The sequence below is a fragment of the Lissotriton helveticus genome, chromosome 1_1 (assembly GCF_964261635.1).
Source record: "Lissotriton helveticus chromosome 1_1, aLisHel1.1, whole genome shotgun sequence".
Lineage (NCBI taxonomy): Eukaryota > Metazoa > Chordata > Amphibia > Caudata > Salamandridae > Lissotriton > Lissotriton helveticus.
The window spans coordinates 1,656,722,258-1,656,736,249 of NC_136057.1; the positions used below are offsets into that span (position 1 = coordinate 1,656,722,258).

The 13,992-nt window shown below is 41.2% G+C and overlaps 1 protein-coding gene across 1 annotated transcript in view; it reads left to right on the forward strand.

Annotated features, from left to right (window-relative positions):
- The window catches only part of SLC4A8 (solute carrier family 4 member 8), a 755,839-nt gene that overhangs the window by 516,482 nt on the left and 225,365 nt on the right, over nucleotides 1–13,992 (forward strand). Inside the window, exons 11-13 of the mRNA XM_078688864.1 lie at nucleotides 1,463–1,563; nucleotides 9,410–9,584; nucleotides 12,085–12,218. Of these exons, the coding sequence (XP_078544990.1) occupies nucleotides 1,463–1,563; nucleotides 9,410–9,584; nucleotides 12,085–12,218 (410 nt within the window). The remainder of the gene's footprint in view (nucleotides 1–1,462; nucleotides 1,564–9,409; nucleotides 9,585–12,084; nucleotides 12,219–13,992) is intronic.

Below are 13,992 nucleotides of genomic sequence, written 5' to 3' on the forward strand. Positions count from 1 at the left end.
GATGTTTTCTGCTGCAGGATCTGTGTTCGGTCCTGCTACAAAGCAGCATGGAGTACAGAGGACCCTTCCTTCTATAATCCCCATCGCTGGCAGGTGTAAAAGAACACGTTTTACTAGTAGTTTTTCACGGTTGGCCGGCATCAGGTCTCCGGTTTGAACCCATTGCCAGCTCAGTCATTCGTTGTAGCGTTCTTTCATTTCAAAGTCTTTTTTTCACTTAGTTCTTTTTGCCAAAGTGCCTTACAAAGAAGCTCTACTCCTGCGCCACCTCTACGGGGTTGATAAACAAGCAGCTTAACGATAATGTCTTGTCTCCCGGAGGTCTAATAAATTCATCTTTGATCCTACAGTTTGTGGAGACGTGTGTGATGCATTATGCAATGCTTTAAGGCTTTCTATAGTGCTCAATGTTCCAAATATTCTGAGTGGAAGAAAACACTTACGAAAGCTTAAGAGCACCAAGCAGTGTGCTTAATGGAAAAAGTATGTTTCAGTTTTGCCAGAAAATGCATGATCTCCACAAATGGAGACATCTGGTGGCGTACAACAGTGCTACTTTCTGTTAGGAATCTTACAAGGTAAACAGTGAATTCATTTCCCAGTATGATCTGCACCTGTCAGCCTCTCTCCAGTCTGCTCTCAGTCTCCTTGATAAACCTTTCACTGCTCCCTTTGGCAGTCAGCTGCGATCAGGCCAGCAAGATTCTGTGTAAAAGGCGCTGTCCTCCTACTCGCTCACAATGCACTGTCCTTATATATTGTATATTAATTGTACCCTGGGTTTCTCCTGCTTAGGCTCCCAAATCTTGGGGGGTTCGGGTAGTTACTTATCATGTGTTATGGCTGCCACTGATGTAATCTATTTTCGTATATTATTGATTCAGGCTCTTGATGATATATGTTATCTTGCCCTTTTGCATTTCCCCTATTTTTTGTAACCCATCTGACGTATGTATGTTTGTATTGTGCTTTTATGGCTGTAAAGCCGAAATAAAGTATTTTGACTGACTGACTGGTAAGGCATAGGGCTAGAGAGCCAAACTGACATCATTCAAAGAAGTCCTACCTTTCCAAGATGGCTGCCACACGAGCTATTATTAATTATCCACTGAGCGTAGCTAAAGGGCTCTAAGTGATATGTTATGACTTTTTGTTAACAAAAATGCACATTTTCTTTCAGCTAAATTGGGGTAGGCAGTTAGAAGTGTTAGAAAAGGGTATTTTGTTTTACTTGATCACCCGTCTGTTTGTTTATGGAGAATACCTTGTCTCTATCAGGTTATAAGCAGGCTACCTTTCCAGTTCCCAGGATGAAGGATTGACTGATCTTTATGTGTAGAGAGTTTCATACTCTAGACGCTTGTGCAAGCGTTAAACCTTTAGTTCTGAGCTGTGCACTATAAAAGAGTCTTCACTGTAGACTTTATTGAGTATGGTTTTGCTTATCTTGACTCACCAATAGGAGAAGAGGAAGATGCCTGGAGTTCCTAATGGAAACATTTGCCATGTAGACCTGGAGCCAGAGCCGGAGCACAGTGGTCCTGAGCTTCAGCGCACAGGAAGGTAAGAGGTACAACTGAAAAAGACAGGGGTGGCATTGGGCAGAAAGTGTGTTATGCTAAACTCCTCCAGGCCTTTATCCAATTGAGCTGCTTGAAGAGCTGCAGAAGTCTGTGTTTAACCTGCATTGTACAGGATCAGGCCTTGAAAAGAATGACTTGGTTTAGGATCCTTCTGATACTGATTGGATGAGTACCAGTGAGTATTACTGCTCTATAAAGCTGTAGGTCTGCAACTGCAAGACCATCTGTGGCAAGTTATGGGACTACCTCAGAGGGAGAGTGAAAAAGTATGTTGAAAATGTATTTCCCAATAGACTTATGTTGGAGTGGAGGACATTGTAAGAGGGAAAAAGTTGAATAAATGCCCATGACTATTTTTAGCTTAAAAAAATGTGAGTCTCCTATCTAAATCCAAACTTTAACAAACAGGTGCAAGAACAATGCAAAAAATGTTGTTTCAAGAGACAGATGATAAAGCACCCAGGATTTCCTCTTTTCAATACCGGTTACGTCTTGAGGGAACATATATATATATATATATATATATATATATATATATATATATATATATATATATATATATGTGTGAACAAGGGCTCTTGTAGCCCGAAACACGTCGTTTGTAGGCTGTGGTGAAATAAAGAACTACTTTGTCTGAAGAGCTGTGGGGTCCAAGTCTCCTTCTTCGCCGCCGGCGCTGCGGGTTGGAAGTAGTTGGAGTTGTACGCTGGATATATATATATATATATATATATATGTTAGAACTGGGGGTCTCTAGTTGGCAGAGGTGGGTACCACTGTCCAAATATGGACACTTGCTTCTAGTCAGGGTAAGGAATAAACACTCTTAGATAACCTCTGCTCACCCTCTGGGTAGCTTGGCACGAGCAGGCAAGGCTTATCGAAGGCAATGTGTAAAGTATTTGCACCTTCACTCACAGCAACACAGTGAAAACACCACAAACTGACTCCACAACAGTTTAGAAAAATAAAGGTATTTTAATCTAAACTACACAAGACCAAAAACGACAAAAATCCAACATACACAGTTCAAGAATATGGTTGCAAAAGAGTTCTTAAAGTTGCGATAAAATAATCCACAGTTGCGTGAAAAGTTCACAGTTGTGTCACGTTTTGCCAACAGTACCTTTCCAAAACAGAAACTGGTGCGGTGGAAAACAAGCGATGCGTCACTCCTGAGACCTTGGGGAGGCGATGCGACAGCCCCGCTGGATGTAGCGGGCGGGATGTGGTGACTCCGGTCTGTATGGGGAGGGATGCGATACCTTGTATGGATTCCGGTGCAGAGGTTCCGTAGTGAAAGAAGCTTGCAAAGGCACAATGCGATGATCTTTGGAGTTGCGACGATCTACGGGGCGACGATACGCGGACCAGCGGTGATCTTCCTCTCTTGAGCTCCTCTATGCGATGGCTCTGCGACGACATTTGCAGCGACGTGATGCGGTCTGCAAGCAAGCGGTGCGACTATCCCACCCAGCGACGACAGGTTCTGTGACGACACTCGCAGCGATGGTAATCTTCCCGCACCGGTCTGGTGCGTCCCGCAAACGAAGGATGCGATGACTCTGGCAGCGGCAACAGGCGCTGCGACGATCTCGGCCTTCGTAGCGGCGGGAATTTCCTCGCACTGTCTGGGATGCGCTCCGCAAGCGAGCGATGCGACAAAACTTGCAGAAAGTCTTTAATTGTATACCATACTTTAAGGACTCCAATGTGAGAGTGTTGACTCCCTTTTGGATAAAAACTCATGGGGAAATAAGAAAAATTTAAATTATAAAATAAATACTAAATTACCTACTGATTTACTTGGTTAAAATTATGATAATGTGGGCTTGGCCCAGAATATAGATAGGTACTATTTTGTGATTATTACACTTGTCAGTTCATTTGTTTGAGAACCACAGACTTGAGTTTGACAGGACAGCATTTATGAACACAATGAGGCCGATATTTCAACGTGCACTAAATTCGGCCTTGGCATTCAAATCCATATTTCCCCCCAGGGCAGCTCAGTTTCCTGCTTACTAGCAGTTTTGTCTATTTTTGAGTGTGTTAAAATTCACTTCGGTCAACTTGCTTGAAATGCTGTTTTTTCCCGAAAATTTGAAAGGACCACGAACTTTGTGTTCTCGCGGTACCAAAGTGGCAATGTCTGTGAAATTTCTAGCCTTTAAGTTTGACAGTGCAAACTTAAAGTGAACCAAAAATAATCCGAATATGTTAAGTAAAGTTCCTTCATTTTTTAAACTCAATTCCTGGTACTACTGGCCCTGGAGGGTAGAGAGATTTCTTTTATCTCGAAGCAAATGCTTTGTAGAAACGAACTCCCCACCCACGGTGTCAAGATCTTGAACAATATTAAATGTATACCAAAACCTTCTTCCAGTGCTAGTAATGATGGTAACCAACTGTAGCCCACAATTAAAAGAAAATTGTACTTTAGAAACACTGAATAATGCAATAAGGATTTGAACCTCTGACCTGCAGATTGCACACTGAGCTCTACAATAGGTGCACTAAACAATGCGAATACAAAATATATTCTAGCATCTAGAATTTGATGGAACAAAAGGAAACAACTAACAAAACCAGAATCAAAGTGTGATGTGGACAAAATACATAAAGTCTTATGTATACGGATTCCCATCATACACCAAAATTGGTGATCAGCTTCATCATTTGGGTATCCTTTGTCTATAGGAGTGACAAATCTGCTCTATAGAAATCAGAGCTTACAGGTGTCACAAAGGTATAATAACCAAGATGAGCAAGGTAGAGTGTATGGGAACAAATTTAAGTGCAGTGCAAGTGGTGAAGTGCAAGGTATAAAATTGGTGCGTAAACAGACTGTACATTTTATTAGTGTCTGTTACGATCAAAGGTTAAAAACGTGAATACTAGGACCAGTTTTAACAAATAGCTGTCCTAAACAGAAGTGGTCAACATGTTTCAGCACGTCAGGCAAAAGATTAAGCCAAGTGCTTTCGTCAGGACCTCTAAAGAAAAAACAAACAAACTACTACTAAGTAATCATAAAGGATATGATGTGAGTTAGAATTCTCACAATCCAGTATTCCTCCTGATATCAGCAAATTTCTGAAATAAATAAGAAAAAACACACAACACAAATGATTCCTGAGAAAGAATGAATCGATAGTTCCATCAATACATGTGGGCAACCTGTTTTATACCATCATGTAAGCCCATTTATTCGGACTGAGCTCCATCTTACCTCAATGGTCTGGAGGACAAAGCCTCACCCCACCTGGCAACAGCTCAGGATAAAGGAGGCACCGCTCTAAAAAAAGAATAATACACCAAACTAAAATTCAATCAAGTGTCCACAGCACATGGTCTGGCAAGACCCAACGCGGCGTCAAATGCATACTCACTATTATAGTAACACTACTAGGTTTACCAAGTATACTCAACTGTTGTTTTATATAAGTAGTGTCCCCACAGGTTTTCACACTCTAATGTTCATGCATACAGAGGACCCCCATCAAGATAGCTACTGAATCCCACAGTATCGGCTGGGTCTTAAAAGGGCCACGAAAGAGTACTAATACCCTATTCAGAGCTGTCAAAGTAGAGTCATAACCCATGCTGCTAGTTCCCATTAGAAAATACTATGTCATGTTCCACTACTCTCAATGTTATAAATAATATAAATAATAGACAGAGGTAAAATTTCCCGTTTTGTTATTGGCTGAACGATAGTGCCACGTATCTATAATAGTTAACCCTCGTGAGGTCTTTAAGGTCACAGGAGCGATCTTGTTGTCAATAATGCAATGCCCCTGAATTCCAGGACCCACGTGTATTCCTAAACATTGTGGCTCTTGTCTTATTCAGTCTCAAATGCAAAATTACACAAGTACCCTTGCCCCATGTTTCAGCGTATCAAGTGCGGGATGCGCCGATGGTATAGCGCGATACACTTACCTTTCCGTCGGTACCTCGGACGATCTTCAGAGCCGTCGGGGAGGTACCGATCGGATGGTAACGCGCCATTAAGTGTCCTCGGTCTTCGCCAAAAAGCTTCCGGGTTCAAAATGGAGACCCGGAAGTCGATCAACAACGCGAGGACGCGCTGAACTACAAAACAGAAGGGACTTGTCGTTCAAGCGCGGCCCGCTGATCAGCGTCTTGAGTGAGAAGACCAACGAGCGCTTCTTGAGGGTGACACCAGGCTCTGCTGTATAGATGTGATATGTAGTTCCAGTAATGCTCGTTATTACAAACCATAATGATTAGAATTAATAGATAAATACACGGAAATTACCAATGCTTATTAAAGTAAAAATTAAAATAAAAATAAAAACCAGAGAAATCGGAATCTATCTTAATAGTATAGATAGTAGTAGGAGTACATCTCAGAATAGCTACAAGTGCTGTGATTCACCCAATGTGGAATGTACAGATTTCAACATGGACTAGTTCAGTATAATACAGGAAGTGAATAGTACTCTTCTGATATTCCACAGACTTACAGACTCGACCAAGGAATGGAATTGTTCAGTCCTTGCGCATCACTTTTGAGTCTGAAAACCCATTGTTGTTCTCTCAGGAAGAGGAATTTGGTAAAATCTGTAATATGCTGTGGAATATAGGGTTGTTCTAAGATGGTTCATGTCAAATCCTCGGGTTTGTGATTTAACTCTAGGAAGTGAGCCGTTAGTCTAGTAGCTTGTTTTTTGCATCTCACGGTGCTCATATGCTCCATGATGCGCAACTTAACCTTTCGTACTGTCATGCCCACGTAGTTAAGCTTACAGGGGCAAGAAATAAGATATATCACTCGCTCACTGTTGCAGTTGGTCATTTTCTTCTGTACCCAAGGGCGGTCTGTGCCAATGTCGACGGTTTTGGATTTCTTTGTCAACGGGCACACCTTGCAGGTGCCACAAGGAAAATGTCCCTGCAAACTCGGGGTCCCCCAGATGTTCTCCTGTGTTGTTGCTTCAATGGCACGTGGTCGTGTATGTACCAATTTGTCGCGTAAATTACTATTTCTCTTGAAGGCAAAAAGGGGGGCAGGCAGGTTGTCACCTTCAATATTAAGAATTTTCCAATGCTTCAAGACAGATTTTTTGACATCGTTAGACACCGTACTGTATGTGTTAACAAATGTCAACCTAGGGTTAGTAGTTTGTTTACTGTTCACTTCAAGCAAGCTTTCTCGATTGTTATTACTAGCTCGTTTAGCTGCTTGCTTGACAACCCTTTTCGGATAGTTTCTGTCAATCAAATTGGACGACAGAATCTTAGCATGTTTTTGGAAACTGTCTCTGGTTGAACAGTTCCTACGAATACGCAGGAACTGTCCATAAGGCAGGTTATCCCTGAGAGCTACCGGATGATGGCTATTGTACCTCAACAGGGAGTTCCTTGCCATAGGTTTAGTATACAGCTCAGTTTCAAGGAAATTTGGTGAGGCAGTAATAAGAAGATCCAGAAAAGGCAACCTGTGTTTGTCCATCTCCACCGTAAACTTCAGGAAATTGTTCCTGCTGTTAAGCCATCATAAAAACTCGTACACACTGTTGGTATCCCCTCTCCATACAACAAAAATGTCATCGATGTTACGCCTCCATAGGCGAATGGAATCTCGATGCGGGTTGTTGTGATTGAGGACGTGTTCTTGCTCGAACACATGAACATAAAGATTAGCCATGCTTGGGGCAAAAATGCTGCCCATACTCGTACCAGATGTTTGGAGGTAGATTGTATCCTCAAATTTAAAGAAATTCTCTTTCATGGCAATTTGTGCACACGCCATGATGAAGTGCGGTGGTATTATAGAATACAGGTTGCGCTGTGACAACAAAGTGTTCACTGAGTCGAGTGTCTCGTCCTGTGGGATCGAGGTGTAGAGTGACTCTACATCAAATGATACTAGTACATCTGTATCATAATCATATTCGATGTCGGGAATGAGTCTGAGGACGTCTTTAGTATCTTGAAGGAAGGTGGGCATTTCCTTCACGATGGGATTCAAAAAGAAATCAACAAAAGTAGAAAGGGGTTCAAGTAAAGACCCGATGCCTGATATGATCGGGCGTCCCAGAGGTGGTCGGTTAGGCTTATGAACTTTAGGGAGAACATAGAAATATGGCATAACAGGTTTATTGGTAACGAGGAAGTTGGCTTCATGTGTTGTTATCCAGCCTTCACTCTCAGCCTCCTCCACCATAATAACTATTTCTCTTTTGATTCTCTCAGTGGGTTCTTGTTTAAGTGGTCGGTAGGCATTTCTCATTCCTAACTGTCTTAAACATTCTTCGCGATAGACCTCGGTGTCTAGGAGGACAATCGCCCCCCCTTTATCCGCCGGCTTGATGGTAACTGTAGAATCAGACATAAGGCTGCGGAGTGCTACATGTTCTTCCTTCGTTAAATTGGAAACATTATTTTCGCTCTTTCTGGAAAATATGAGTGAGATCTCTATTCACTGCCTAAACATGTTAACCACTTCTGTTTAGGACAGCTATTTGTTAAAACTGGTCCTAGTATTCACGTTTTTAACCTTTGATCGTAACAGACACTAATAAAATTTACAGTCTGTTTACGCACCAATTTTATACCTTGCACTTCACCACTTGCACTGCACTTAAATTTGTTCCCATACACTCTATCTTGCTCATCTTGGTTATTATACCTTTGTGACACCTGTAAGCTCTGATTTCTATAGAGCAGATTTGTCACTCCTATAGACAAAGGATACCCAAATGATGAAGCTGATCACCAATGTTGGTGTATGATGGGAATCCGTATACATAAGACTTTATGTATTTTGTCCACATCACACTTTGATTCTTGTTTTGTTAGTTGTTTCCTTTTGTTCCATCAAATTCTAGACGCTAGAATATATTTTGTATTCACATGTCTGTTTGGGGCTGCATATTCTAGTTGGTCTATAAACCCTGGTCTCTGACCCGTATCTACCTTTTCTGTGTGTTTTGCACTAAACAATGCTCCTTGAAGGCCAGTGTAAAAAATCCACCTTGCATGAATCATGTCTTATGATGTAGTGTGTGTGTGTGCACAAGAAAGAGGCCTGACCCCTGAAACATTATGAATTATGCAGTAGGGCATGTGTGATGGTTGATTTAGACTCGTGCCCAGAAAGACAAAGTTCAAGCCAGATTTTATGAATGTCATAGTTGAATAATTTTATATGAAGTTAATCTAAATGGTACTTAACATAATCGGTGGTTATCCTGAAAACCTGGCATAGATCGTGGCTGATCTTTGTTGGCCACCTGACCTAAACCTTGCTCGACATTAAGCTAAGTTATATGCCACGTATTACAGCAGGCAGCTACCCTGCCTGGTTAGTCCATCGTTTACCTGGTCTACGGCAACACCCCAGACCCTACTGCCACCCTAATCTTCCTTTTTTCTTTGTGTTGAGTTTTCTTCGTGTATCAGCGAGTGTCATATGGACGTCAATCGCCATTCTTTATCATGCTCCACCTTCTGTCTATAACTAGTGAGAGAAAGAAAGTGCCAAACTGGCGAGGAAAACTCACAGAATCTGAGGTATGGGTAACTTGAAACAGGTCATGTTCAATTCTCAATGAGATTAAGAGGAGCCAATGGGTTACTAGCATTATTACCTAAGTATTTGTTCATTTGATGGCATCAGCAGGAAACTCCTGAGTTTCACACGTTCAGGGCCACGAATTCTAGTCGGACTGATCGCAGGAAAAGCAGTGTATATGTTGCATGAAATCTGGGTGAGCAGTAAAGTGTTAAGGTTTTGAAGAGCATTCAGATTCCACCAGTGTGTGAATTTTCCATTTGATTTCTCTCCTGACCAGATTGTTTGGTGGTTTAGTGGTGGACCTGAAACGGAAAGCTCCATGGTATTTCAGCGACTTCAAAGACGCGTTAAGCTTGCAGTGCGTGGCTTCCTGCCTGTTCCTGTACTGTGCCTGCATGTCTCCTGTCATCACTTTTGGAGGCCTGCTTGGGGAGGCAACTGAGGGACGCATAGTAAGGAACATTTTTCCAAAATAATTCATGAGTATCTTTGGGAATAGTACAATTAACAACTGATCTATTTGGGGATAACATGATATAAGTAATTGATACCAAGACTATAGATGATACATTTCTCAGCCATCCCTTTTTTTAGTTTCCATCTTACAATCTCTTAGTTAGTCAGGTTTACAGCAAAATCATTTCTATCTGGTTCTTTATTAAAATATAAATAAACATTTAGTGGAGAAGTGTGGCTCAATGGTTAGAGCGGCAGACCCTGATGCAGAGGTCTAGCCCGGGACCAGAATTCAATTCCCCGCCTCGGCGGGTCTTGGGCTCAAAAATTCCACGGACCTGATAATTCTCACCTCGGTGCCTATTCCAATCAGGGAGTCCCACTCTGCAACTCTGGGTAATAGCTTGTTTAATCTCCACAACGGCCCCCACAACGCTAAGGATGCCTGGCCTCCACCTTGGGGGGTGCCCAGAAGTGGACACCTCACAGGGAAAGCCAGGATGAGTTCCACAGCGGTATTCGTACAAGCGCCTTGAGACCCTTGCGGGTGAGAAGTGTGCTATACAAGTATCAATTTACATTTACATTTACATTTAAGCAGTGCATGAATACTTTTCCTGAATCCTATAGCCTTTCTTTGCGATATTGTAATTTTCAGTGTACTAAATTGCTCCATTAAAGTACCCATTTTTCTAAGAACCTAAGTGCTACATGGTTCTGTATATAAATAAACAATTAATTGTTTCTGGCCATTTCCTCTTGTAAAAGTGTTTTACGACAGCATGATACCTATTGTATCTTGATGGCAAAAATGAGGATGCTCATAAGGAGACACCGTGGATCTTTGAACTTTTTTGTTTTTGCCAAAACATCTGTGACTTCAAATAGTTGTCAGCGACAAAGGCTAGGCGAAGCAATGAAATGGGAGACTTTTTGGGGGTGTAAAGGTAAAGTGAAATGTTTCAAATTTCACGAAATTCTACAAATTGTTTGGCTTTCACTCGAATTTGAAGTGTAATTGTATTTTAATTTACAATGTGCAGATGCATCTTTTACTAAACGTGAAAGGTGACGGAAGCATACCAAAGAATCAGAAATTGAGTGTAAAGATATATTTTATCATAATTTAGATAGACATGCAAGGCACACACTTGCAGTAATCAAACAAAATCATGTGTCATTTGGAACAATACTTGATCTTTATGCAGTAATTTCTCATATAAACCAAATAAACAATTTTGCTTCACTCTGATAAAGAATTATTCATTTCCAACACAACCGTGCTATGACAATCAAATGGAAATGTTGTGGGAATAAAAATCAACTATCCCTAAAGCTCTGATGGCAGATGGCAAAATGCCAACTCTAGGAAGCCGGTTTGAGCCATGATTGGAAAGAAAATAAGATTATAATAATTATATTTAAAGACCCCTGGATTGCCAGGTTTTGCTGAAGTTTTCAAAGTTCTGATTTTGAACCAGATTCTTAGCTCCAAATATATAAATAGTTTATAACTGTACTGTGTGCACATGTAGATTAACACATCTGAGAATAAGGTAATTTCTGTTATTTAATGGGTTGTTGGAATTTTTATTAATCTATTTTCTTCAGTCTGAAAAAGGTGCCTGCATTTCCTAAAGGCTGGTTAAAAAATACGTCCTGATTTTAGACCGATTTCCTTTATCCGACTGGAAGCTTACTTTAGCATTATTATATTAGAGCATTAATGAATCTTTGAGAGGGCATTACTAGAAAATATTTGCCCAGCACCCAAGCAAGCATCCCGAAGGTTGGTGCACTTAACTAGGGGAGGCAGTTACCCTAATGATGATTCCCCCTAAAATGTGTATCAGATGTTTTAAAGCATGCTGAGTGATCATAGAAAGAATTTCCATTCAATACAAAACTATGTGATGCTGAATAATGCACTGCCATTGTAAAAGCATTATGCTGTGACATCATGAATAGCACATTGAGATGAGCTGCGACTCAACTTCCTAATTGAAACCCGAGAGATTTGCATTTAGATTGGCTGGTTGAGCATTGTTACCTCACAAGAGTTGTGAAAACAGGCTTTACTAATTGTGCCATTATCACCGCAAGCTAAATGGCATAATAATTTTAAGGCTCAATTAATTGCATGTTCACATGCATAGTGGGGCTTGCTTGGGTTTGCTTATATTTTCCACTTCTTTGACTACTATTCTCCCCATATTCTGCCGTCCCGGCTGAACTAAAATCCATTTTTCAATTTTTACCACAGAAATATTTAAAGTGGTTTTAAGAGAATTGGAAGTGTTAGTTGAGCAGTAGTTCTCCTCATGCTGTTTACCGTGCAGAGGCACTGATTGCCTTTGTACTGTAATGTCTTCCGCACCATGCTACTACTTGCAACACGGTACAAGTAGAAGAGATGTACACTAATTAGCAGGCCACGTTAACCAGACAAGACCTGCAGCCCAGAGTGACATCTTTCTTAATCCACCTCTCCTGCAGAGCGCGATCGAGTCGTTGGTTGGTGCCTCCATGACGGGGATCGCATACTCTCTGTTCGCGGGCCAGCCCCTTACCATCATGGGAAGTACCGGACCAGTGTTGGTGTTTGAGAAGATTTTGTTCAAGTTCTGCAAGTAAGATTTTCAATGTGTTAATGCCCTGAATTTACAGATGTGGCTTTAGTTTGTACCTAAATCTAACTGTGATGTGCCCATGGGTTCTGTGCTGGGTCTGTATCTAAGGTTCGTTGAGTAAGGAATGCTAGAGATAATAATAGCTTTTGATGATAGGCTTTAGTACTTAAAAAGAGGGCTCTACCTCCCACAAATGTGACCGATACACATATAGAAAATGCCAAAAGTTATAGAGGTATAACAGTATTTGGCCAGAATCATTAAGATGGGTCGATTCTTAAAGGAGTGCATATTCTCGTCAGTGTGCCTTTCTCTTCGCTGCCCACACCTTACTATCTGACCCAAGCCCCTTCTGATTTAATGTTGTTAATCCTTAAAATCGTTATGGCCCAGTCCCTGTTATCTTGGCTCATTCACCCCTTAAGCACAGCTTCCAGTAGACCTAGTACCTTCCATCTCTTCTTCTACTTGGTTCCGCTAACAAAACTGTTTATAATGTCATTATTTTGCTCCTCTAGACTAGCAGTCTCGTTGCCTCTTTAACTTCCTTAACATATGTATTGGAACAACATGTTCTTTCGACCCTTGGCATCAAAAACTCAAGACTCATGATCACACAAAGCTGTTTGTTCGCTCGTGTCCTCGCCCTTGGTGCCCTTTCATTTTATGACTAATGTTCCAAGAAGTCATTTTGCTAATGAGTTAAGAATCGCATCCTGTTACTGTGGAGTTTCAGCCTCACTTGTGTGTGCCTATGGTATACCCACCCAGGGGGCCTCATTGGTACTTACTTTACACATCCCAAGGGCAGTATAAAAAAGATTCAACAAAGCTTCTTAACAAGGGGCTTAAGAGACACGGACTGCCAGGTGCCTCCTTTGGCCCTCATGTCAAGAGTGAGACCTTGAACTCTTGCAAAGGTCTCAAATATTGTCTTGTTATGTTTTAAATAAAACAATTAAGAGAAAATCTGAAATCCTCTAACAGCAAATCTTCTTTGAGGTTTGTCTCCTTTATTTTTTGATTGTTTGGCAGTTTCACAAACAAACATTGTGTATTTTAAAATTAATAGAATGGGTTAACCCAATATCAAAAACCGTCATTCTAACATGGGTGCCTAGAAGACAGGCAAAGGTACAACAAAATGTGGGAAGAAAAAAATATCAATTAATGAACTAATGTGGGATAAAGACAATTGGACTGTTTGTTGGTGGAAATTATGCAACTGACTGATGCAATTTAATGCACGAGGTACAACATTTTTACAAGTGTCTAGAAACGTATCCATATTGTTCCTGGACTGATACTTTGTTCCCAATAATCTCTTGAGTGTCGCTTACTTACTTATCCAGTATTATGGGTGTCTTTCATAGATTCACATGCCTGAATCATTCCCCGTCGTCGAGACGGGAGTCCCCGGTACATAGAAAAGTAATGTCCTATAGACATACATAGAGAAAGTAGGCCTAAGGGCCTTGCCTTAGTAGCCTATCTATGTCCTTTTGTAAAAAGGACCAAATTCCAGAAGGTAGCCAATCAGCTACCCCCTCCCTCTAGAATCTTCCTGTCAGGAGCCTCAGTCTCTCAGATTTTCTACCGCACGTTGTGCTAGGGAGTCTCCACCTGAGTTCTCCTCAGGTTTTACTAGTTTTATCTCTTTTCCTCACAGAATTTGGATATTTCTATCAAACACCAACTATGGCTGACCAGCAGAAGAAGGGTCTCTTCAGGGCATGCTCTTCTTGTGGCAAGCAGAGGCTCCACGTCGATGACA